Source organism: Maylandia zebra, unplaced genomic scaffold (genome assembly GCF_041146795.1).
Source record: "Maylandia zebra isolate NMK-2024a unplaced genomic scaffold, Mzebra_GT3a scaffold03, whole genome shotgun sequence".
NCBI classification, from domain to species: Eukaryota; Metazoa; Chordata; class Actinopteri; order Cichliformes; family Cichlidae; genus Maylandia; species Maylandia zebra.
In genome coordinates, this window is record NW_027490033.1 from 2,797,890 (window position 1) to 2,823,160 (window position 25,271).

The 25,271-nt window shown below is 40.7% G+C and overlaps 1 protein-coding gene across 2 annotated transcripts in view; it reads right to left on the reverse strand.

The window, feature by feature from the left end:
* The window catches only part of LOC112432436 (protein NLRC3), a 3,307,575-nt gene that overhangs the window by 2,724,023 nt on the left and 558,281 nt on the right, over positions 1-25,271 (reverse strand). Inside the window, exons 3-4 of one of the 2 annotated variants that reach the window (XM_076881162.1) lie at positions 19,826-20,002; positions 18,686-19,150 (exon numbers count right to left, since the gene is read on the reverse strand). The exons of the other annotated variant lie outside the window; for it this stretch is intronic. Coding sequence (XP_076737277.1) covers positions 19,138-19,150; positions 19,826-20,002 — 190 coding nt within the window. The 3' untranslated portion in view covers positions 18,686-19,137. Of the gene's footprint in view, positions 1-18,685; positions 19,151-19,825; positions 20,003-25,271 lie in introns of those variants that run through there. 2 annotated transcript variants of the gene reach the window in all.

Consider the following 25,271-nt stretch of genomic DNA (forward strand, 5'->3'; position numbering starts at 1 on the left):
CTTGGACTGTTAACCATTTCAGGCAAGTGGAGTGAACCATATTTTGTCATGTTCTCCGTGAAACTAAATGAGCCTAATTCTTAAAGACCCCTCAAATCATTTACTAGATGTTTATTCTTTGAAAATTAATAAAAATCTGAGTTTAACAAAACATTTTAAATGTAAATATCAAGCTTACCTTTCTTTCTTCCATAAAATGTGCTTGTGGGCACGTCAGCCATTTTGAAAAGGTGGGAAAAACAATTGGCAAGGCCACACCCCCACACATGTGATATAATTTTAAAGGTACTGTTGTCCTCGCTAAGAAACATCAGGACTTAGAGGAGTGGCAAGTAGAGTATGAGAGCTACAAGCAAAAACTAAATGTGTACTACAGTGCGCAAAAATGAATTACTGGGCCATCAGGGGGTTATGAGGGACATTTATGACACGAAAAATCCCACAAACCTTAAAGTGCACTTGAAAAGCTCACACAAGAAGGTTAACCTAGCTTACCTTGAAGAGCTCCCCCACTCAACCCGCATCCCCCGAAAACAGCTAACCCCAGATAAGGCAGCGTGATGTATCCCGAGATAACAGGACTGGGACATCTAAATAAATGTGTGAAACAATCGCCTTCAAAAAGGTTATCAATTCACTTCAACCAAAATTAGGACCACTCGGTGCGGCAAGAGTTAATAGTTATTAGTCTCAACACCCAAGGATAACCAGAAGAGCATGATTGATAGGATGGAACTGAGATTTTGTTACACTTAATTTTTGCAAAACACAACTAAAACTAAACTGAAACTAAGGATTTTCAGGAAAATAAAAACTAGACTAAACTAGCAAAGAATTGGTAAAAACTGATTCCAACTGGTAAAAAAAAATTGAAAATCTGGAGGCAAAACTAGAAAAAACATAGAAACTAATGAAAATTGCAAAATAGTTAAAACCCTGGGGCGGAGATTGGCAGATCTGACCAGGAAATGTTATAAGATGGATTGTCAGGACAGTCAGCGTTAAAGCCACTTTCAGTCCATACTAGGATGGCATTGGACATCTTCGGGGCGGAAGAGAGTTGGTGTGACCAAGGTGTGGTTTGGCTTGTTTTATGTATATTTGAGATCATATGGCTCTGGATGGACCAGTTACCAGGGCATGGAAGGAGGACAGACTCATTGACTGAGGAGAAGGAATTTCCTGGGATTGGAGATCCTCTGGGTGAGTGGTTGATTAAAAGCATGCATAAAATAGAAGTTATCTGTTGTTATTGATTGGTAATAGATTGATAATTGGCCACATTTACAGCTGTATTGACTTGTTGTGGACGTAGTCGACTTCAGGTTTAAGCACTCTAATTAACAGGTTGAAAATAGTGACATTAAAGGAAGAATATGCAGCGCCACCCTGTCAGACGCCAGTGACGGTGGAGCTCACTGATGAATCAGGTGAGCTGGATTCATGGCTGATTCAAAACTAAGATCCCCCTGCTGTGGTCAGGAAGGGGAGAACAGGGGGAAATAACATTTAAAAGAGGCATTTATAAACGTTTATGGGTCAAGCGAAACGGGATAAAAGGGGGTGTTTTACTGTTATTTTAATATCAGCATTATTATTGTATGAGAATCATGCAACAAGTATTGCATCGATGATCATATATTGAAGCTTTTGACCTTATACTAACATCTGTGTTCCTGTGATGGTTATAACCTCTGATGAATCTTCTATTTACAGGTGTTAGGATAATGATATAATTTTTCATTGCAGGTGTAACCATGATCATTTTTATACATATTGCAACTTGTTGCTCATTGTGGAGTTGTGCTCAAGTTAATAAGGGTTAAAAGCTACAGTCAGCGCGAATGTCTGACTGATCTAATGAGGGAAAAGGCTTCGAGCACAGAAGGCCGCACGCGCTTACAAAACACTGATATCATGTTATTCTTTGTGATCTTTTCTTCAATTATGTCTTTAAGTTTAGTTTAAAGAGTGGCAGTTAATTAAACGACATTTATTAAAATATTAAATACCTGAGTCAGAACATTACACGCAGATCACCTTAACGATCTGGGAAACCTTGTAGCTGCCTAACCTTTTCTTTTAATGTTCTAGCTCCGTTGATTTGACACATGGGGATGTGTCAAAAAAAAAAAAGTTGAGCTTTAACATCAAACAAGGATTATTTGAACATTTTATAACTTCATTTGTGTCTTTAAGACCTTAGGAATGGTAAAGCTTAAGCTAATAGCGGCCCGAGAAGTTTCCGGTCTTTTGTAGAGAATCAGTAAGAAGCATAAATCATTATTTCCATGTGTAAGCATCAATCATTGAAATGAACTGAATAGCGTTTAGAAGATTTGTTAATTTCTTTGTCTTTTGTTAAAAAGAGGGGTTTCAATAATGTTCAGACACACCTTGCAAATGTGCTTATAACGAGTTGGCACTTGGTCTTTTGAAGGTCATAAGCTTCGTTCGGCGTGATGGTCCGGACTGATATATTGCAGGTATTGACTTTGAGTGCAGAGGGCTAAATGCAAACATGCTTACACACACATAGGATATGATTAGAATAAGTCCCTGGAACATTCTGAATGTTTTTAAACCAATTCTGAATCACTAGAAGGTCAGTAGATAACAACATTAGATTATTAGGGTTAGGAAGAGAGGTGTTTTGGTTTTCTGTCTCTTACAGAGAAAGGAACAGACACCAGACGAGGTCACAGATATACGAGGATCCTCCGCAGCAGAGACAGACACAGTGACTGCCAAGACACCAACTGGGTCCAAGGGTCATGGCGTTTGGGCTCCAGCTAGTCACCACAAAAGGATGGATCCCATAAACACAGCAATAACCATGAAGGGGTTGGCGGAAATCCGGGAACACCAGACCAACGAAGTTCGAGAGGCTCTTGGGCAAAAAGGGGGACACCTTCCTGTTCCTTTTTCTGGAGGATACACAGATCGTTGTTTGAAATCGGGGCAGAATAATCCCCTGATCTGTGCCACGACTGAAGGGTTGTCTAACCCCTGAGGTTGAAGAATGAAGAGCAGAGGATCACCCAACTGGACGACACTGGTAGCTGCAGCAATAACATAAAAGGCTAAAAGCTCCTTGGACAGAGGTTCTAGTCTGAGTACGTCTGGAGGGTATAAGGTAGCACCAAATAAAGCTGTGGGAGACCTGGGGAGTGTCATCTGTACCTGCTATTGTTGGAATAATAGTTTGTCTTGCATCTGAACTGCGCAAACATAGAGGTCATCCCACATATGGTTCGTCCCTCAGGGGGACAAAGGACCTCAGGAGTGAGAAGAGATGAACCCGGCCACACTGGATTATGGGGTGTTGGTGAGCTCATTATTCTAATGAGCTCATCAGGGGGAATTATTAGATTATAATATTATTTTATGCCATGTTAGACCCCTAATTAAAGATGGTGAATTATTATGTAGTTTTAGTTGGCATTATTCTCCTGAATTAGAAGAAGCTGATAACTATTGCATTAGTTAAACTGATTTGCATGACATTAAACTGCTGACTTGTTGTGAATGAATGATATTGTTTTATGATGCATTATACTGCTGAGTTATAAGAAATACTGTTCGCAGAAAGTTATTGTCTTATTTGTCTGATTAGAAGAGAACAGAATATACTGGAGTTTTCTGCCCCATCTCAGCAGGAGCAGATAGACGGGGAGCCAAGGTCGTAGCTTAGGCGCTGTGTGAGAGAAAGCATGTGAATGTTTAGGCTTTTTATGATAAGGTGGAGGCACCAGAGGCTATAAGAGTTTGAGCAATGCTCCACCATTTTGAGATCTGAGGCTGTCTGCATCAGTGCCCATCTCCCACGCGTGTGTTCATTAAAATCATCGTTTGACTCAACCCGACCGGACCAGTGTTGTTATTGTGGTTTTTCCTCTTGTCTCCATCCCCAATATTTTGAACCATAACACACGCTATTTTAGTTTAAAATGCTTATAATGTTATGATAAATGGTAGTTTTGTTGCTACTTTTACAATATTATCCATCCTTCAGCTTCAGCGAACATGACAGTTAGCAGTGTAATAATTCCTCTGTGATAAAGAAAAATTAGCTTGTTTTCTTTTTGTGTGGGAGCTCGCACAGTGTTTCAACTTTACAGCCTTTTAATATGAAAGTCCTGTCAGTACACTTCCTTTTTACATCATTTCACACTTGCCCCGTGAAGGGCAACAGTCTGACGTCTGCTTAGCCAGGAAAGCTTCAGCTTGTTTCTTTCCGCACATCTTCCTCTTCACTGTCGGTGGCTCATAGACATGTTAACAAGCATGGACGTATCAAAACTTTGCTTGATTTTGCTGTTACCACTAGCTGTATCCCATGATGCTGAAGGTAATACAAGGAAACTATTTTCATTATGCATTATTAATATTTTTAAATTCATAACCTCCTTGCTTTTAGTTTAAACTAAACACATTATTATGGGATTAAAAAGATGGTTTAACATTCACAAAATATAGAAACTAAAGTCCTCTCTGACACAGGCTGAATCTTGTATTTACCGTATTTTGCTGCCCCTGTTTACAGAGACTGTTGTGAAGACAGTCAGGAGAGAACACGATGTCACTCGGATTTGCAACAAGGAAAGTCAGACTACTATTGTTTTGATTATCTGTAAGATCAAAAGACAGAGGGACACAGGAGGAGAGTGTCATCTGCTGTATCGACACGGAGAGAACGTTACTCAGGAATGTGACCCCAGGTTCTCAATAACAAAAGAAAATCAGACTGCCTTTCTGGAGCTGACCAGTTTAACACCAGCTGATAGTGGGAACTTCACCTGTGAGTGTACAAACACTGGAGGGACATATATTGTCCATATCAGTGTCACTGTGGAAGGTAAATGCATTTTGGTTTCTTTATCTGACACAGTTATTCAGCACTGTGTCAGCATTGTATTGACCTGCTTATGTGTTTTTTATTCTTGTAATTTGTTCATTTCTTTTCTTCTTATTTTCACTTACAGCAGTTTAAATACTCTCACTGACTCATTTATCAGGTACATCTTTGAACCGAGTTGGACCACCTTCAGCCATCAAACATGTCTTCATTTTTTGTGGCACAACAAGGCGCTAAAAACATTCCTCAAAGATTCTCAAGACATATTGAAATTACATCATCACACAGTTGCTGCAGATTCGTCAGCTGCTCTTACTTGAAGCAAACTTTCCGTTCCACCACATCCCAAAGGTGCTCTGCTGGATTGAGATCTGGTGACTGCGCAGGCCGTACATGATTTGAGCGCCGTGACATGGTGTGGTATCCTGCTGGAAGCAGCCATCAGACGATGGGTATTTTTTGGGCATAAAGACATGAATGTGGTCAGCAACAACCTTCAGGCAGGCTGTGGTGTTTAAATGATGCTCAGTGGTTACTACAGGGTCCAAAGTTTGCAAAGAAAATCCCCCACAGAGCATTACACCACCAGCAGTCTGAACTGTTAGAAATCAACTCATCGGGCAAGGCATCGTTTTTTTAGTCTTCTGTTGTCCAGACTTGCAAACTGTAGCCTCAGCTTGCTGTTGTTAGAGGACAGCAGTGATATCCAGTGTGGTCCGCTCTGCCTCAAGGTTTGATGTGTAAACAGCATTTTTACCCAGAGAATCACAGCTCACTGGATATTTTCTATTTTTCAGACCATTGTCTGTGAACAGAGATGATTGTGTGGGAAAATCCCAGCAGATCAGCAGTTTGTGAAGCACTGGGACCAGTAACATGTGCCATGTTGCTCTGTTTGAGCATTGATTTGCTGACATTTTATTATTTTATTAACCTTTATTTAACCAGGAAGATGAAGCTGACATGTGATTGACAAATGAAATGAACACTGAAATATTTGTGTTACACCCTGAACAGGTATACCTCATAAAGTGGCCAGTGAATGTATATAAGCAGTTGGACCAATTTCAGTTCATAGTAATATTCAGAAAAGATGCAAAAGAAGAAGAAGACAAAAGAAAAGAGTACAGTGACAATATTTAAAGCTCTGTGGTTATAAAACTGGGGTTTCATTACTTCACTCAGAGTTTCAGTAGACGTAAACTGTGTTTGATTTGTGTTTTGATTTCCAGGAAATGAAAGTAAATGATTTTACTGACAAATGCATCTTTTCAATGATTTAGACACAAACGAGGCCCACACTTCAGCAGACAAATCTTTTCCCGTTTATCTGCCCGGTGTTGTGATCATCTTTATAACTGGAGTTATCGTGGGATTTATCTACTGGAGGAAAAGTAATGGGTGAGACTATTTTTGCTGTAGTAATTCAAAGATGATATAGATGTAGAGAAAGTAAAAGGAAACATCACATTTCAATAAATGAGAATTCGGTGTGTGTTAAACATCATGTCTAGAATGAACACTTTTTATCCTTCCAAAAATAATTATCATTATTAAGAGAGAAGATAATATAAATGTAGATGTTCTTACTTGATTTTTCTCTGTTTGAATGTGAATAGTGTTACACTAATGCTGACATCCTCTCTTATCAACGTGGCTGCTTAAGGTCAGGAACATCTGGAGTGTCTGTACCTGAAAATCCCAACGGTTTGGTGAGCAATTTATTGCTACGATCTACAGCAGCTAGTTAAAAGTTTGCCAGTAAACATAAAACATGTACATTTATGTTTTAGGATGTTAACTACTTACATAGATAATTACAGATTAGTGTTATAATACTATTAGTGCCAACTTCAGTGTCCTTTATTTTGTGAAGAAGCTCTTACAGAAATGAGCAGAAACATTAAATAATCCAGGCAACAGATGGAGAGATTTAAAGATCAATAGAGTGTGTGGGTAGACCGGGTTGAACTTGATTAATACCTAAAATATTTCACTTTTCTAAAGGATGACGATGAGCCAGATCAGCCCTATACAAACCTTCAGCAGCCATCGAGTGATTCCTACCAGACTATCATCTCAGTGAACCATCAACACAACAACAAGACACGCTCAGCAAGAAGCACAGGAACTGTGGGAGTGGATAATAAAGCTCTATGAAACATTTTAAAGTATATAAAACTTTAGGTGACATACTAATATAATAATATTCATATATTATAATAAACGTCCATCTTTTCACACTGGATAGTTGTTTCCCAGTAATGGAGACCATTCAGTCATAATACTCCAACTCAGGCTCTCAGATTTAATACAATACAAACACAATAAACTGTGGCAAACATGACTCTTTGTATCAGACTAGTTTTGTTTTTGAACAAACATCTCATCATAATTTGAACACAATGTCCATCCAGATAAACAGAGAGATCAGTCTGGCTTAAACAATGTTGGTGGTTTACCTTCTACTGTCCTTCCACTTTTATGCACTTCTATTTTAGACATAGTAAAAGTTTCAGTGTAGACACAAGAGGTGAAATAAGGAGGGTGCAAGTCTTCCTGCTTTCACTATAGTCTACCTCACACTGTCAGCCACAGTTACTTCCTCACCAGCATGACTGCACGGAAACTCTGCTTTCTCCTGCTTCTGCTTGTGGTTTTTAGCAGTGAAGGTAAATATATATAATTAAAAAAGAAAAGCTGTAATGCCAGGTGTTTAAGAAGAAAGCTTTAGTTAGGTTAGTGAAATAATATATGTGATTGATTTTCCCACAACAACAAATATATAGAAACTATAATCCCGATTTTGTTTCATTTTAACTGGAACAATTTATAGAGACTCTTGTGAAGACAATTGGAAAGAAACCCGATTCCACTCAAATATGCAGCAAAACAACTCTGAATATTACTGTGATGATACTGTGTGAGATCAGCACAGAGAGGAGCCGAGGAGAACAGCGTCGTCTGCTCTATCGTTACGACCGAGGCTTTATTCATGGCTGTGACTCCAGGTTCACACTGATCAAAGAAAATGAGACTGTGTTTCTCCACCTGCTCAACTTAACATCTGAAGACAGTGGGAACTACACCTGTGAGTGTGGATTTCGTGGTGGATTGTATGTTCTCCATCTCAGTGTGACTGTGAGAGGTAAAAACATTTTCTATTTATACCCACACCGCAGATTCAAGGTGGATGTTTGGAACTGCGTTAACACTTTCTTTTCTGTCATACATGGTTTGAGGTCGTCATTCCCGCCTGCAGCGGATTAATGAAAGGTTTCAGTCAGGAGATGAACATCTGGAATGTTTTTAAGCTCTTCTTCTGGCTAATTTGTTTAAAATTTCATTATAAAACTGCTCTAATCACAACTTTGGTGTTATTTCATCAGTGAAATGTTTGAATGATGCAATTGTAACTCTAATGTAATGAAAAGATAAACATGTTTTCCACTTTAATATAACAGGCTAATGCAAATTTCGTGACTTTTCATGTTTTCAAAATGAAGTTTTTTTGTGTGTGGCAACATTCAACAGACGATGGAGATTCTTCTGGCATGAAGTTCATGGCTACAGTTCCCATCATTTCTGCTGCTGCTTCACTCATCAGTGTGGCTGTGATAACCTGTGGTTACAGCCTGAGGAGAAATCCTCGCAGGTGAAAACTTTTACTGACGCACTTAAACTCATGAAATGACCCTTTGAAATCACTTGAGCACATTACTGCATACAGCAGCCACTGTGGTGTTCAAAGTATCTCATAGGTTCTTTTAAAACACCACACATTAGTTGTAGACATAGCTAGTCTTGTTTTTGAGCTATTTTTCACCCCATGACCTCTGATGTTTTTATCCTAACAGAGAAAACAGATCAGGTCTAACTAACTTAACAGGATCTGAAACTCGCCAGATGTTTGTCAGTTTTCCATAGTTCTGTTTTACACTTAATTGTGCCGAGGCTGCAGTGCATTATGTCTGTGTTTTAAGCTGCACTTTAATTAAATGTAAATGACAGTGTAAATTGTTGTTTAGGACAAAGAGGACCGCTACATGAGCCTTCATCGGCAAAACATCGATGTCTACCAAACTATCTCCTCCGGTCGCCTTCATCATGATGCTGAGGCCACTGCATGTCACAGTCATGTACAATAATAATCAGAGATGGAGTTTTTACCCTGACTACATGATCTATAAAACTATGATGCTAGACATGCTATCTATAAAAGACACTGACATTTTAACTTGCCAGCATCATGTGTACTGTTAGTTTGTTTTGCACTGAAAAAAGAGAAAAATATTAACGTCCAGTAAAACTTGTAATTATGTTGTGAATGAATTGCCTTAATTCATGGCTTTTAACACCATTTAATTTCTGTTTTTTATCTGGTTTGAACGTTGAAAATCCTGCCACTTGGCTCTGTGGCCTCTGCCACCATTATGGTTTTTGCTATACTGGTCCACTTGATAGTCATATTTGATGATGATTTTACTTTATTTTGAGTCATTAGAATCAGAACGGGGGTCAGGAAAGAAGAAAAAAGATAAGCTGGGGAGAAAGTTAACAGAAGAAGAGGGAAAAATAGAGAAGAAGAGAAATAGATGGAGAGGAAGAGAGAAAACATACTGAAAATCTATTTCATCATCTGCTGAAAAACACAAGGAAAAACCAACACAGTGGGGAACCCACAGCAACAACCAATAATATGCAGTAAGTAGGCTAGTAAGTAGTAGTAAATAATAGATATTAAATGTTACTGAGCAGTAAATGGGCCCAGAGGGCCGAGACCTGAGGGCACCCCACCCGCAGCACAGGCCCAACAGAGCCAGGGGGCCGGGCCCCACCGAGCAGCCGCCCAGAGTGAGCCACTAAACACAGAGAACCACTAATGCACTGTGGGTGGGGGCACCAGCTACTGGCAGGAAGTGTGGTGGGGGGAAATAATACGTGACTATTTTTATGTGGAGTGGAATTAAACTGCCATGGAATATGCTTGTGGTGGATTTGACTCAACACAAGCGTATTGTCAAAGTGTTCTTTGGCATGCATCGAGACAGTTTCTCAGATACTGAAGTGACTTGAGCAGAGCCAGTTAAAGCCTACTGTGCTTGAGTGGGCAGCTCAAGTTTCCACGTGGAAGGTTTAGTGAGACAAAGACAGGAAGTTAAAGCTGCTGACTAATAATCTGCAGGTTCCTGATTTGAGTCTCTGTTAAGAGGATGGTGTCTCTGAGATAATTGCTTTTGTGCATCGATAAATAAACAGGGAAATAAATGAATAGAAAAAAGCATCCGAGCGGATGTGCACCGATGGTGTGCCCACTGGTCTTAAAGTGCCTTTGCGCCCCTTACCATTTATGGAGGTCCCATTTGGGCACATTGGCATGGACCTATAGTGTACATGGATGTTGCTTTGTATTAGTTCTGGTATATTATACAACACAATAAGATGATGCAGTGCTGCTGTGCACCATTTCTGCAAAGAGTGTGGTGCAAGCAAGGAAGATAAGATAACTCTTGCACAGTCATACCTAGTGCAATAATACAACAAAATTGGAAACTGTCCCATGATAACACAATCATTTAGATACAATATTGGACTTTGTTTACATGTAACTGCACAAATAGAATTTAGAAATGTAATTATTGACAAGAGTGAACAACCACTTATAATGTAATCTACAGCTGTGAGCAAACAGCTAGATAGAGAATCAGAAGTGTTGTGTTTTCTACAAAGTTTGCTGTTTCAGTGAGAGTCATATGTCATATCATTTCAAACAGTGGCGATCCAGAAATGTTGTACAAACGAGTAAGACTAACTATAGACTTTAGCCAAAGTTGTTAAGTTAGCTAAAGTGTTGGGATTGTGTGTAAGGCATAAATAAACCTAAAATGCAATGTTTTGGACGTTCTTTGGCACATTTCCCTACTGTAGGGGTCTCTGCAAGCATACGGGGCTCTGAGAGGGAACAAGATGACAACGAGGAATTCTACTGGAAACAGTCGATCATGTCTGTCAAAGCTGAATTCAGGGCAAACTAGGCTAAATTAGTGTTTTTAGCTAACAGCTACAATAAGCATAAAAGTGACTGTTGGGCTATTATTTGTTAACAGGGGCGATTTTAGCCCATTTTTGGGGTGCTTTGGTTCATTTTTGGGGTGCTTTGTGTGGCGAGACGAGGTTGGGATATAAAGTAAATACTCTTCAGTTTTAAAGAACGACAACGCCACCCTGGGAATTTCACCCAGAGAATACTGGAAATGACACTAAATCACCAAAAAGGCACTTAGGTTCGCTATACTCAATCCAGAGACGAGGTTCAATAATAAACAAATTGACAATTTATTGGTAATTATTTAAAACACCGAATAAAAACATAATCATAAATATTCAAATACAAATATGCTTAAAAAGGTATTCAGAGCTGAGGCTTACCAGTGGAGGGGCAGGGATGCCACACACACACACACACACACACACACACACACACACACACACACACACACACACACACACACACACACACACAACTAAAGAAAGAAAACACACCAAAACACAAGTGCAACACACTATCACACACTCACACTAATAAACTAGACAAGGCAGGTGTGTACACTCAAGGGATCCCACCACCAAGGCACCCTAGTCTCCTCCACGTCGGCACTCCGCATCTGAATAAAAGAAACAAAGAAAATGTTAATATATTACAACAAACTAATGTGTAGCACCGGGGGATAACCCAACTGCAGGACCACACTGGTGATCTACAGCTAGAAAAAGGGCCTCCCACCAGTGGTGTAACAGAAAATCCAAACTACAAATCAAAAAGCAATAAAACAACATACAATCTGAATAAAACTCTAAAATCTGGAGCAAACGGAATCGCCGTACTGCTCCAACTTGCCGTCCACACGACGATAAGTTAACAGTCAATCAATATGCACGCCAGCTGACTCCGATAACCGGCATGCATATGGCCGTTGTCCACGCCGACGTCCACTGTAAAAGCTGACAGCAGCAGGGAAAGAATTCTCACAACGGGAACAGACGGTAAAAGCACAGCAAGGCAAAACAGCAGCACTTCAGTTCGCGTAGCTTGGCGCAAAACTAAGGTCCACACTTCCTGCGAAACATAATAAATAATTACTATAAAAGAACAATAGAAGGCAGAGAGCGTAACAAAAGTTGATTACGTACCAAATAAGCCGGGTCACAGAACGTAAGCAGAATAGCTCAGAGGAGGCTTCTATAGCTACGACCAGCCGCGATGGGGGCTTCAGAAGAATAACCCGCAAATGATCTCCACCACACCGAGGGGAAGTCAGGTGACCAAAAAGGAGATCACAGGCAAGCGACGCAGAGACACTCAAATGGCCACTATTTATACCAGCGCCCCCTAATGGGCCAGGCTGAAAGTGGGTTGGACCGAAGGATAACATTCATCCTGCCACATTTGGTTCATTTTTGGGGTGCTTTGGTTCATTTTTGGGGTGCTTTGGTTCATTTTTGGGGTGCTTTGGTTCATTTTTGGGGTGCTTTGGTTCATTTTTGGGGTGCTTCAGCACTTACTTACTTTTTTTTGACAATATTTCCTGTTTGTGTGACACACTACTACTAAAAATATAAAAGGCAGAACTTGGTTGAGAGGTAACATTTTAACAACAAAAGTATCCATAATATTTTTTAATATTTTGTAATAATTTATTTGTAATAATTTATTCTGTTTCAGGAGTGTTTTTATGTATCTGTATTATATTATACAAACTCATTAAAAGTGAATCTCTGTCCAAAATATGCACTCAGTTTACTTCTTACTCACTGTGAGCATCATTCATTATTCTCCTCCAGTAATTAAGGTTAGGATATGTATTTTTTTTATTCCAATCCATTCTTCTTTGGCAGCATTTAAATAACCTTGATCAGAATTGATGGTTTTGTTACAGACTTTTCAAAAAAGTGTTTTGCTTTTCTTTCACAAATGTGGGATTAAATTGTTAAAAAGTACAAAACAGTGATGTCATGTTTTGTGACGAGGACCCAGGCACAGAGAGACTTGATGGATTTAAGAATCTTATGATTTAATAAAGAAATTTGCAGACTTGCACAGAGACGGTAAAATTATGATGACTGATAAAGGAGGCGAAGACAACAGACGATGAGGACAGGGAGGATGCAGGGACAGAGACGGGGAAGAAGTCTCATTGTGACCAGTAAAGTGTATCTTGGCTGGCTGGGCAGCTCTCTGGGTGCTCAGCCCCCCGAAGCTCTGATCCTAGAATCCTCCCTGAATTGTGTTAATACAGTATGTCAAAATGAAAGCATAACTGTACAGGGTGGGCCAGTTATATGGATACACCGTAATAACATGGGAATGGTTGGTGATGTTAAAGTCCTGTTTGTGGCACATTAGTATATGTGAGGGGGCAAACTCCTCAAGTTGGGTGGTGACCATGGTGACCATTTAGAAGTCGGCCATCTGATACCAAATGATACCAAAGAAGGCAAAGTAAATAATTTTTAAAGGTAAATGTAGAGGAAACATCAAAAGTTGTCACGGCTGGGGCAGCAGTCGTGTGGTGGAGTGAATGAGGACCAAGATGCAGACGGCGGTGGAGATGCGAGTGGAAATTTATTTACAGTGAAAATAACAAAGGTGAGGGAAGAAGCGAACATCAACCTAAACTGGGACAAACTAACAGACAAAGCAGAAAACATGAGGGCAGCAGGGAAACACAGAGATGACACGAAGAAGGCAGAGAGACGTGGAGAAACACCGATGGACACGGAGACTTTTCACCTGTTCCTTTTGTTTGAAGTGGCCGAACTTGGCCACAGTAGGACGTGGTCTCCCGGTCGCAGCCCGCATGGGGCCGATGCGATGCACTCTATCAAAGGCGATGATCTTCACCGTGTCCTCCAGCAGCTTCAGGTGGGTTTTGATGAAGTTTTTGCACTCTGAGCCTTCTTCATCACAAGATCCTGGAAGCACTGATCAATGTAATCTTGGAGAGCCTCTAAACCATAGGTGTCAAACTCTGGCCCGTGGGCCACATTTGGCCCGCAGTGTAATTACATTTGGCCTGCGAAGCCATACCAAATTACTACTAGAGCTGGCCTACTGGTATTATACATCTAATATCTATATATATCGTTTAGTATTAAGCTTTGCTTGTTCCATATTCAGTTTTTCAGCAAAACGTGTTTGAGTCAATAAGAAAAGATTGATTCTTATATCTGGAGGAAGATTTTTTTTCAATAAATATTAATGTTAGCCCGCAACATTGTTCCAGTTTTGAATTTTGGCCCACTGTGTATTTGAGTTTGACACCCCTGCTGGCTGACCACCGGATAAACACTGGTCTCCTAAATGAAGGTTAGGTTAGGAAATCATATCTAAAGTGGACTTATTTCCAGCTCCATTTCTCTAATAGAGTAGCTTTGCATGATTTACAGATCAAAATCATCCTTTATCTGATACTGTGCCCCCAGTTCATCCTGTCGGAAACAGCAGATTTAGCCCCTCCCATTTTAAGAAAGCTTTTTTCTAATTGGGTGCCCACAATGACACATCCAGATTCAAGAGTAGAAAAAAGTGTGATAAACTGAATGTCCAGAGGAGTCTGCAACCTCAGCGTTTGACTCACAGACATTACTGTGCATAAAGTGACCTCATGATTACAAACGTTGGTCTAATAATGCCTGTGCTCATAGACCAACCTACTAAAATACAGCATAAACAAGAGAAATCACTTAAATGCTACATTAGTGACCATAGTGATAAGTACAAGTTAAGGATAGAGGAATAACGAAGCTTCTATAGCCGCTGTAGCTAAATATGCCAAAATCATAGTATTTTGGGCCACGGCTGATCCTCAGTGGATGAGAGAGTGGAGTGGTAAGCTATCAGCTAACTAATCTTAGGTCATTTACATTAACAGCCCATTCACTTTTACAGCTTAACTTTTAAGTGCACTAAAAGTAAACATTATATAATATAAAGTTAAGAAAAAATATTTAAAGTCTGATCATGCTGATGTATGTTAATGTACAACTGTGCACCAGGTTTTATATGCTTTTATGGTAAATGATATTGTGGGTTTTATTATATATTGGAAAGTGGTGAGATGACATAGCAAGGATGCAAACTAGACTGAGGGTGCTAAAAATACTAGCATGCAAAGTACAGAGTGAATAAATGTCTTACAGTGTGTAAAACAATGTATCCTTCTGAAATCCAGCAAAGCAGAAGTACAGAGTCAAATAAAGAGGAAATGCTTTGGTAAATTTCCAGTGCAGCACAGAGCACATGGTGCCTTATTTAAAATGGAGGCTATATATCAGAGATGACTAATCAGAGGATTTCACAATCCTGTCAGAGGCAAAAATGCTGCTTTCAGGTCAGCCAGGAAATGTCATTCAGATATCCACGTGTTTCTAACTGCAGATGACAGTTAAAGTGGACCTGTAGTGTTTTTTTATACTTATTTCCAGTCATATAGATCTCTTGTAATAACTGTGCATATTCGTAAAAAGCAAAGCAAGGCAACAGGAAATTCCTTCAGTCTGCTCTAAACACTCGTTTTACAGTTTTTTCTGCTCTTGGATCTTTATGATTTTAATCTGGATTGAAATCTGAACCCAGAGCTGACGTGTCTTAAATCTGACCAGCAGGGGGCGACTCCTCTGCTATAAAAACATGTCTGATTGTCTATGAGAGTCTATGAGAAAATGGACCTCCGGGTCACCTGATCTCTGCTCTCAATAAACACTCTGGAGTATTTTTGGACCATTTTGCACCCATGAGTACACGCCCCCGACAAAAATTAATTAAATTAACTGCTGGAATTAACAAAGAGCAACAATTCAGAACTTCCCCGGACATCCGACCAAGATGTCACAGTTTCCTTCCATCTCTTCCTGGTGACTCTCAGGTGGCATGTTTTTATGATACGATTCATTTTTAAATGAAGATCTTCTGCAGATATGCGTTTGTCCCTATTGCTATACTCCAGGATCAAGTCATGTTTCTGCACGTCTGATTATTCCAGCAACAGACCTGCTTTATATGATTTAGAGTCCAAAAACAATCCCTATTCATGTTGTACTGACAGCCTGCAGATGTTCAGTTTATCAAAAACAAGTTTAGCTCCTGTCCCTTAAAACCCGCCTCTCTTTTACTATTCAGCCATTTTCTGGAAGCCTGCCGTTGCACCCGTTGGTTTCAAAGTTTGAAAAGGCTTCTGGTGCCTTGCTGGTTATCAAAAGCTCCAGCTGCTAACTCAGGAACAACTGTTGAAAACGACCTTAGAAGAAATGTTTATATTCATGAGCATTTTTACATTAATAGAAGAATGAACAACAGTGAGGAATTATTCATTTAACAGTATTTGTAAGAAACATTGCATATTATATTATATACAAGGGCCAATGCATTTTCATTTAAGAATCAAAGTATACGTTCATTTAAGAGAAAATAAATAGCAGATTTTTGTTTTTCTTTCAAGAATGCTAAGTTTGAACATCTAAATGTCTCTGTGATGACACAGAGCGTCTGTTTGGCTTTTGTTAGCTTTTTAGGATGTTGGTGATCATTTTGGGAGCTATTCTCTGTATTTCCACTGATCCCAGAGCACGTTGAGCACTCTCCCAGTTGCTGCACAGGTCCGTTTCAGTGTTGTTGGTTTTTTTTGGTGTGATAATAAGTTTTTTCACTGTGCTTTCATGTTACAGCGCTGATGTTTCAAAGGATTCAAACAAAGGCTCAGTCTAGGTACACATTTCTGTCTCCAGTGTTGTCATGTTAAAGAATCACACAGAAATATAAATGCTTATATTTGCTCACAGGAAACTAAAATGAGTATAAAATAAAGCCAACACCCCAGGCTCCCATTACCAGGGTAACCCTGCCTTCTCGCTGATCTCAGAGACGTTCCCAAATGTCATCCAAAGTTTGGAAGTCTTGTTGTCAGTGTGGACAAAGCTGTGAGCAGATGTTCTTGACAGAATCCTCTTCTCACTGTCCACAGTTGTTTTCACAGATCATTTAAGGCATAGGTGTCAAACTCTGGCCCGTGGGCCACATTTGGCCCGCAGTGTAATTACATTTGGCCCGCGAAGCCATACCAAATTACTACTAGAGCTGGCCTACTGGTATTATACAGCTAATATCTATATATATATCGTTTAGTATTAAGCTTTGCTTGTTCCATATTCAGTTTTTCAGCAAAACGTGTTTGAGTCAATAAGAAAAGATTGATTCTTATATCTGGAGGAAGATTTTTTTTCAATAAATATTAATGTTAGCCCGCAACATTGTTCCAGTTTTGAATTTTGGCCCACTGTGTATTTGAGTTTGACACCCCTGCTTTAAACTCTCCCCGTTGTTCTCCAGGGTGTTGGAGATGATTTAGACAAATATTGTTAGTTAGAAGACTATTGATAAGTGTATTTGGTAATACTGAAGCTTAAAGGAATTTGTTCAATTCTAAACTACCATTCGCTTTAATTTTCCGCCAAAATCTCCGGCGTCTGACGTCAGTTACAACATGAGTCGCTTACCTCTGACACTCTGAAGTCACATTGAGTTTTCCTCACTGACTGTTTCAGACAGGATTGTGGGAGCAACACAAAAAGCAGCTTCAGCTGGAAACACACAGTTTAGTGTCTTTGCTGCTCGCTTTAAGTCACAATAAACAGGAAACTCATTGTGTCTCATGTCAGAATCAAATCACTCATATACAGGAAAGGAAGAGGCGGAGCTTATTTCCTGCAGGGAGCGGTTAGCAGTCTGTGTCTTTCTCATTTCTGACTCCTAAAGAGCTGAAAAACACAGGCTGTTATTGGCTGGCTGACACTGGGATTAATGTCCTTGAAGCCAGCAGTCTTTAATGTCCAGGTTCAGAACGGGCAGGTGAAAAACAGTCCTTTATGTCCTCTGATGTTCAATAAACTGTCCTGATTACTGAGGGAGCAGAGAAAGTGTCTCCATCACTCACCACAGCTGGATGCTCTGAAATCCTGGAATCCAGCTGTGGAGAGGAGCGCCGGCGGCGTGGACGCAGTTTAGTAATCAGGGAACGGGAGACAGGAGGGAAACACAGCTGGGACCAATTACACACACGAGACAGGAAACAGTAACACAGGACTGTCAAAGTAAAACAGGAAATATAACACAGAGTCCAAAGTAAGGAGACGTGGGACACAGTGAAGACACAGAAACAGAAACCAGAACTATAATCACAAAACAAACTCAGAAACGTAAAGAGTGAATCAGCTGATTCAGTGTTTGTGACAAAAACATGGATCCTGGTTAATAACTTTTATTTGTTTGTTTCTGTATTATTTTGTGTATCGTTCTTATGAGCTGTTGTTTTGTCAGTGAAATATTATTTCATTGTTTTAAGCTTTTTGTTGACTTTGAAGTGCTTAAGTTGATATTTTTGAACATTTAATTTGTTCAATTATTGTCGAGTCGATAAAACTGTCAAACGCACAGCTGCTTCCAGCACGGCCGGAGGAGAGGTGGCCGAGCAGACGCACAACACACACAGCTCACAGGTTTGCATTTCTAGATATTGCAGATGTTGCAGAAATTGAGAGTAAAGAACTCAGAGATCCAGCGCTGTCTCCTGCCCCTTATTTATACACCACAACACAACGACAGGCGTAACTCACACAAACGGGTAACATGAGGCTCAGATGCTTTGGACGTGTTCACATATACTGGACACAGAATGATGAAGATGGAGCTGCAGGAAGGAGGAAAAGAGGAAAAACACAGAAAAGATTCACAGATGTGGTGAAAAAGGACACGACAGCTTCTGTTTGTTCGTTTGGTTTTTCTTTATTTGGTAAAGATTCAGAAATAAAGAGAAGATCACATGTTTGAATATTATATTAACGTTCTGTAATTACAACAAGTTGTAAAATCTTTCCAGAGTGAGACAGAGACTGTGCAGAGACTGTAGAAGGACAGAGCAGCAGCAGAGCAGTCCAGATACACTGATGATCCTCTGTCAGATCCAGAGGGACACACAGGGCTGATGCTGGACTCTACATTGTGTCTGACAGTGGAGCTGCTCTCAGAGCAGTTCACTCTGCAGCACTGACAGTCATCTGCACTTCATTCCTCTGTCAGTCACTGCTGGATGAAGCTCTCCTCTCCACCTCCCAGTAACATGGCCCAGTCAGAGCGTCTCTACACACAAGCTGCTGCTGCTTCAACCTCTCTGGATCATCAGGACACAGCTGCTCCTCTCTCAGCACACACACCGTCCTGTTTACCATCATTCCCTCCACCTGCAGAGAGAAGGAGGAAGAGCAGAGGAGATAAACGAGTGTTTCCAGAGACTCTTCATCAGCTGTCAGTCAGTGATGCAGCACATCCAGTATAAAGAGCAGCAGGGACGTCAGTGCTGGGACTGTACTAGGACTCATTGTTGCTTCACTTTTTCTAATCTTTGGATTTTTATTGAAGTTGCTGAAAATGTTTTTCCCTCCTAGTTTGAGTTTGGACTTTCATTCATTAGAAGAACCTTGGTGTGTCCACTCTGAGCTCTGTAGGAACCCCAACAACAAGCCCAACAATCCAGATGGACGGTTCCAGCTGTTAACTGGAGGAATTCCATCCAAACATCTGCTCTCACTAAATTCTTCCTCACCTACAGACTGTGTTCTTCACTGCTTTAAACTTGGAAATCAATGCAGTCATTGGTCTGCGTGCTGCTTTGTTCAGAGAGCTGATTGGCTGTTGACAGCGTTTGATCAGAGCGTGTCAGCCGTTACTATGGTGACCATAAAGGTGAGAAACAGGAAGTGTTTGTGTCCAATCCTGAAGCCTGTCACCGTTCTCCTCTCACAGCTTCACTGAGAAGCTGCAGCTTTACAGGAAACACTGGATCTTTGTTTCATACTGACTGTGTTTAGTACAATACTGCTGACAGCACCACCCACTCACTCCATCACTCTACTGACCTCAGAGTCTCCAGTCTGTAGTCTGGACTCTTCTTAAGATCAGACAGCTGCTTCACATCTGGATCCTTCAGGTTGTTGTTGTCGCTCAGGTCCAGCTCTCTCAGATGGGAGGGGTTGGACTTCAGTGCTGCTGCCAGATAATCACAGCTGATCTCTGACAAACCACAGCTCATCAATCTGTATAAAGAATGAAAGATGTAAGTTTATTAGACAAAGTGCTTGAAATCATTCAGTGTTTCATCATCTGTTCAGAGCTGAAGAAGGTTCAGAATGTAGAAGTTTAGAAAATGGAAACTCCAAACAGCTGAAGCCAACAGGAAGCAGCTTCAAACAGGAAACTGTGCAGAGTTTCAGACTATATGTCCTGATGCAGCCAGTTGGATTTTGGAGATTTGAATCTCTGTTCTGTGACTAAGTCCTTGAATCATTTCTTCCAGTTGGTCCAACAAGACAGACTAAGTATTGGACATGTGTTGTGGCTCCATCAGGGGAGCTTCTAAATGTGATGTGATGGCCCCTCTGGGTCTGTCAGGTCACAGCACTGAAGAGAGCTCAAACTGGGCACACAGCTGTTCCAGTCTGGACCAAAGACTCTATACTGGGACTGAGGGACTGCTTTGACTGCACCCACTGGGACTTTTTAAAGGCTCATGTTCTCACTTAGATCATCGATTTCTACTGACATTTCTTTCTGGGAAAAATGGGGATTACTTTGGAAACAGGAAGTATTTTCCCCAATAAGCAGCCCTGGATTAGTAAATCACTCCAACATGTTCTCAGGCAGAAGAAGCTGTCTTGTTATGAGGGAGAGAAGAAAAAGATTGAGGCACAGAAACCTGTTGAAAGAGAGATAAAGCAGCTAAAATCAGGTGTAAAAGTAAAGCAGAGGATGAGCTGAATAAAGGACACTCAAGGCTGGCTTGGAAAGGAATGAAGTCCATGGTGGGGATGCAGAACAAGGAGCAAAGATGAATGTGATGCTGAATCAGCAGAAGACTTGGACTCATTTGATTCCAGCTTTGATATCATTGATTTCAATGAAGAGCTTTGTGATTGTAGCAAAGGGCTGGTAGCTCTGAGAGTCCCACTGATGAGCTGTTTGTGTGGAAATCTCTTAGTGGGACCAAAGAGAGAAAAAGCCCTGGTCCTGATGCTGTGGGAGGGAAATGATTGAAGTGTGCTGTGAGGAAGTGACTGGGAGATTTTCACACATTTTCCAGTCCTCCTTGGAACAACAGGAAGTTCCCAGCATATGGAAACAAAGGTTAAGTGTCCTATGGCACTCAGTGATGATGGTGCTGTGGCCCCACCACCTCCACCTCTTTGTAAAGGAACTAACTGTAATCTGAAGCTTCAAATGGAACTAAGACTTCCTCCACTAGGTGGCAGTGTCTGATGAGAAAGTGTTAGTGGAGCTGGCCTGGAGTCAGAAACAGGAAGATGCAGGATTTGGGCTGAAATGGGCAAAAGTGGTTAGCACTAGTGCCTTAGAGCAAGAAGGTTGTAGGTTGAAGCTTGTTGGTCAGCTGGGCCTTTCTGTGGAGGTTGGATGTTCTCCCACAGTCCAATGAAATGCTGCTTAGGTTCATTGGTGCTTCTACATTGGCTGTAGGTGTGGATGTGAGGGAGTGCTTCTCTGTCGCTCTCTGTTGGCCCTGTGATGGACTGCTCACCTGTGCAGGTGGACCACGCCTCTTGCCCTATGACAGCTAGGGCACAGGCTGCAGCCCTGTGAGCCTAAGCTGAATAAACAGTTAGCAAAAATGATCCATAGATGGCCTGAAATCCCCCAGTTAGCAGTTTGGTAGATAGCTATGACATGCTAATCCCATCCAGCAGCTGTATTCTACCTGTAAGCTGATCCCTGCTGAGCCAAAGCACTTTTTCATATACAAATTACAACCTTTAATAGAAACCTATTGGTCAGCATCTTATTAGCCTGCTGTTAGCTTCATTCCACAGAAAACTGAGAGAAACTAACAGAGTTGATAAAGAATAAAGAGAAATGTGCTGATTTAAAGCCTTTGAAGTGCTTCAGATGATCTCTGTCCACTTCTGTCCACTCATTCATTCATGTAAGCTTTCTAATGCAGCTTTGATCTTCACAGTCTGCTTGATGAAACTCATTCTAACCCTGAATGTCAGAGTGTTCCTCCTTCTCTTTCCCATCATTCATGCTGGCAGTGGAGGAGATTTGGATGTTGGACTGTGTTTTGGATGATGTGTGTATGTTTGTGTTGGACTGCTGTCTGTAAAGCAAACGAACATTTTGCTTTGGATTTCAGTGTCAGACAGACTTTAAGGTGCAATGAAGAGTTTGAGAGTTTCACAGTGAATTTTCCACTGGAGGATTTTTCTTCTTCTTTGAAGGTTTGAAATGTGAACATTGTTCTGCTGCAGTCAATGGACTAAACCAGAGAAGAAGAAAACAGACTTTACCATGAAGATCCTCAGTGTGGATCAGTATAATATCAGCCTGATGTCTGCAGTTTAGTGTCAGCACAACTTTCACATCATATTCATCTCAGCACAACTAAAACATGCTGACTGACCTCAGAGTTTCAAGTTTACATCCTGGACTCTCCAGGAAACCACACAGATGCTTCACTCCTGGATCCTGCAGCTTGTTGTTGGAGCTCAGCTCCAGCTCTCTCAGATGGGAGGGGTTGGACTTCAGTGCTGCTGCCAGATAATCACAGCTGATCTCTGACAAAGCACAGACACTCAATCTGTATAAAGAATGAAAGATGTAAGTTTATTAGACAAAGTGCTTGAAATCATTCAGTGTTTCATCATCTGTTCAGAGCTGAAGAAGGTTCAGAATGTAGAAGTTTAGAAAATGGAAACTCCAAACAGCTGAAGCCAACAGGAAGGAGCTTCAAACAAACACAACAAGAGAAAAAACTCTGAATGTTTCACATTAAAGTCGTACATTTCTCATAAAAACAGGACAAAGACTTGAAAAAGTCGTGTTTTTCCTTCCAGGAACCACATGGCTTCACTTTTAAAGGTGAAGTGTGACAGAAATGGACATATTTGAAGTCCAACACCTTTTTCCAGTCACATTATTAAAGCAGACAAACTACAAGCTCATTTTCATTCCAACAAGTCATCTTCTGACCTGGACTAACAACACTGGTCTCTATGTGCAGCTGGCTGTGAGACCAGTGCTCAGGGAGCGTCTACAAAGTGCAACACTGAAAGAACATCACACACTCATTTGCTTCCAGCACTTTCACACAAACATCTACTGTCATTATTGTCACCAAACTCTGTGGATCCTTTATTGCAAATTCAAATGGGATCAAATGGTCAGACAAAAGAGGGTTATGAGGAAATATGATGAAATGTTGTGTATTAGCAGCAAGTTATTGAATCATTTTCCTCAAAAACCAAACAAAATGATTGACAAACATGTTTTTACAAACTCAGTGTTGGACTTGGATCAGCAGGATAAGCTGATGTTTAAAGGCATTTGAGTCTCGCTGTATGAGAGTCCAGTTCTTACTCAATATTTATGGATGATGTTCTTTCAGTGTTGCACTTTGTAGACGCTCCCTGAGCCTCACAGCCAGCTGCACATGGACCAGCTGACATTACCCAGCATTAGAGGCGGCTGTAAAAAATTCATGTTCCCATGTTGATTCATGGTTTGCTTCAGTTTTTGATCGACTGCAGAATATTTTGAAGGTTATCTGCTATAAAAAGCCAGAAGAGGAAAATCTGCTTCATGTGTTTCTGTTTGATCCTCAGTGACTTTGACACAAAGGCCTCTGCTGTGATGATCACACCTCTGATCAAGTCTCACAGTGTCACAACTGATAAATGATCAGAGTTAGAATATTTCTGACTGTCTGCTGTGTGCCGTGACCTTTGACCTGCTAAAGACAGTCAGCTGTGGATTATTCATTGTTGTGTCTGATACTTAGAACTGTGAGGAAGAAGCTACACAGTTAATCAGGGTCCCCTCTCTCTGAATCAGGAAAGGTGGGCAGGCCGCGTGTGGGCCGCGGGCCATACGTTGAGTATCACTGTTTGAAATGTGAACATTGTTCTGCTGCAGTCAATGGACTAAACCAGAGAAGAAGAAAACAGACTTTACCATGAAGATCCTCAGTGTGGATCAGTATAATATCAGCCTGATGTCTGCAGTTTAGTGTCAGCACAACTTTCACATCATATTCATCTCAGCACAACTAAAACATGCTGACTGACCTCAGAGTTTCAAGTTTACATCCTGGACTCTCCAGGAAACCACACAGATGCTTCACTCCTGGATCCTTCAGGTTGTTGTTGTCGCTCAGGTCCAGCTCTCTCAGATGGGAGGGGTTGGACTTCAGTGCTGCTGCCAGATAATCACAGCTGATCTCTGACAAACCACAGTCCCACAATCTGTATAAAGAATGAAAGATGTAAGTTTATTAGACAAAGTGCTTGAAATCATTCAGTGTTTCATCATCTGTTCAGAGCTGAAGAAGGTTCAGAATGTAGAAGTTTAGAAAATGGAAACTCCAAACAGCTGAAGCCAACAGGAAGCAGCTTCAAACAAACACAACAAGAGAAAAAACTCTGAATGTTTCACATTAAAGTCGTACATTTCTCATAAAAACAGGACAAAGACTTGAAAAAGTCGTGTATTTCCTTCCAGGAACCACATGGCTTCACTTTTAAAGGTGAAGTGTGACAGAAATGGACATATTTGAAATCCAACACCTTTTTCCAGTCACATTATTAAAGCAGACAAACTACAAGCTCATTTTCATTCCAACAAGTCATCTTCTGACCTGGACTAACAACACTGGTCTCTATGTGCAGCTGGCTGTGAGACCAGTGCTCAGGGAGCGTCTACAAAGTGCAACACTGAACGAACATCACACACTCATTTGCTTCCAGCACTTTCACACAAACATCTACTGTCATTATTGTCACCAAACTCTGTGGATCCTTTATTGCAAATTCAAATGGGATCAAATGGTCAGACAAAAGAGGGTTATGAGGAAATATGATGAAATGTTGTGTATTAGCAGCAAGTTATTGAATCATTTTCCTCAGAAACCAAACAAAATGATTGACAAACATGTTTTTACAAACTCAGTGTTGGACTTGGATCAGCAGGATAAGCTGATGTTTAAAGGCATTTGAGTCTCGCTGTATGAGAGTCCAGTTCTTACTCAATATTTATGGATGATGTTCTTTCAGTGTTGCACTTTGTAGACGCTCCCTGAGCCTCACAGCCAGCTGCACATGGACCAGCTGACATTACCCAGCATTAGAGGCGGCTGTAAAAAATTCATGTTCCCATTTAAATGGTTTTAATTTGAATAAAACGATGTTGATTCATTCAATCCTGAATCGATGTTTAATATAAATGTATTTTGCCAGAATCTCAGGTTAAAGCTCACAAACTATTTCAACAAGCAGCAAACAGCTAAAACAGTAAATGAGA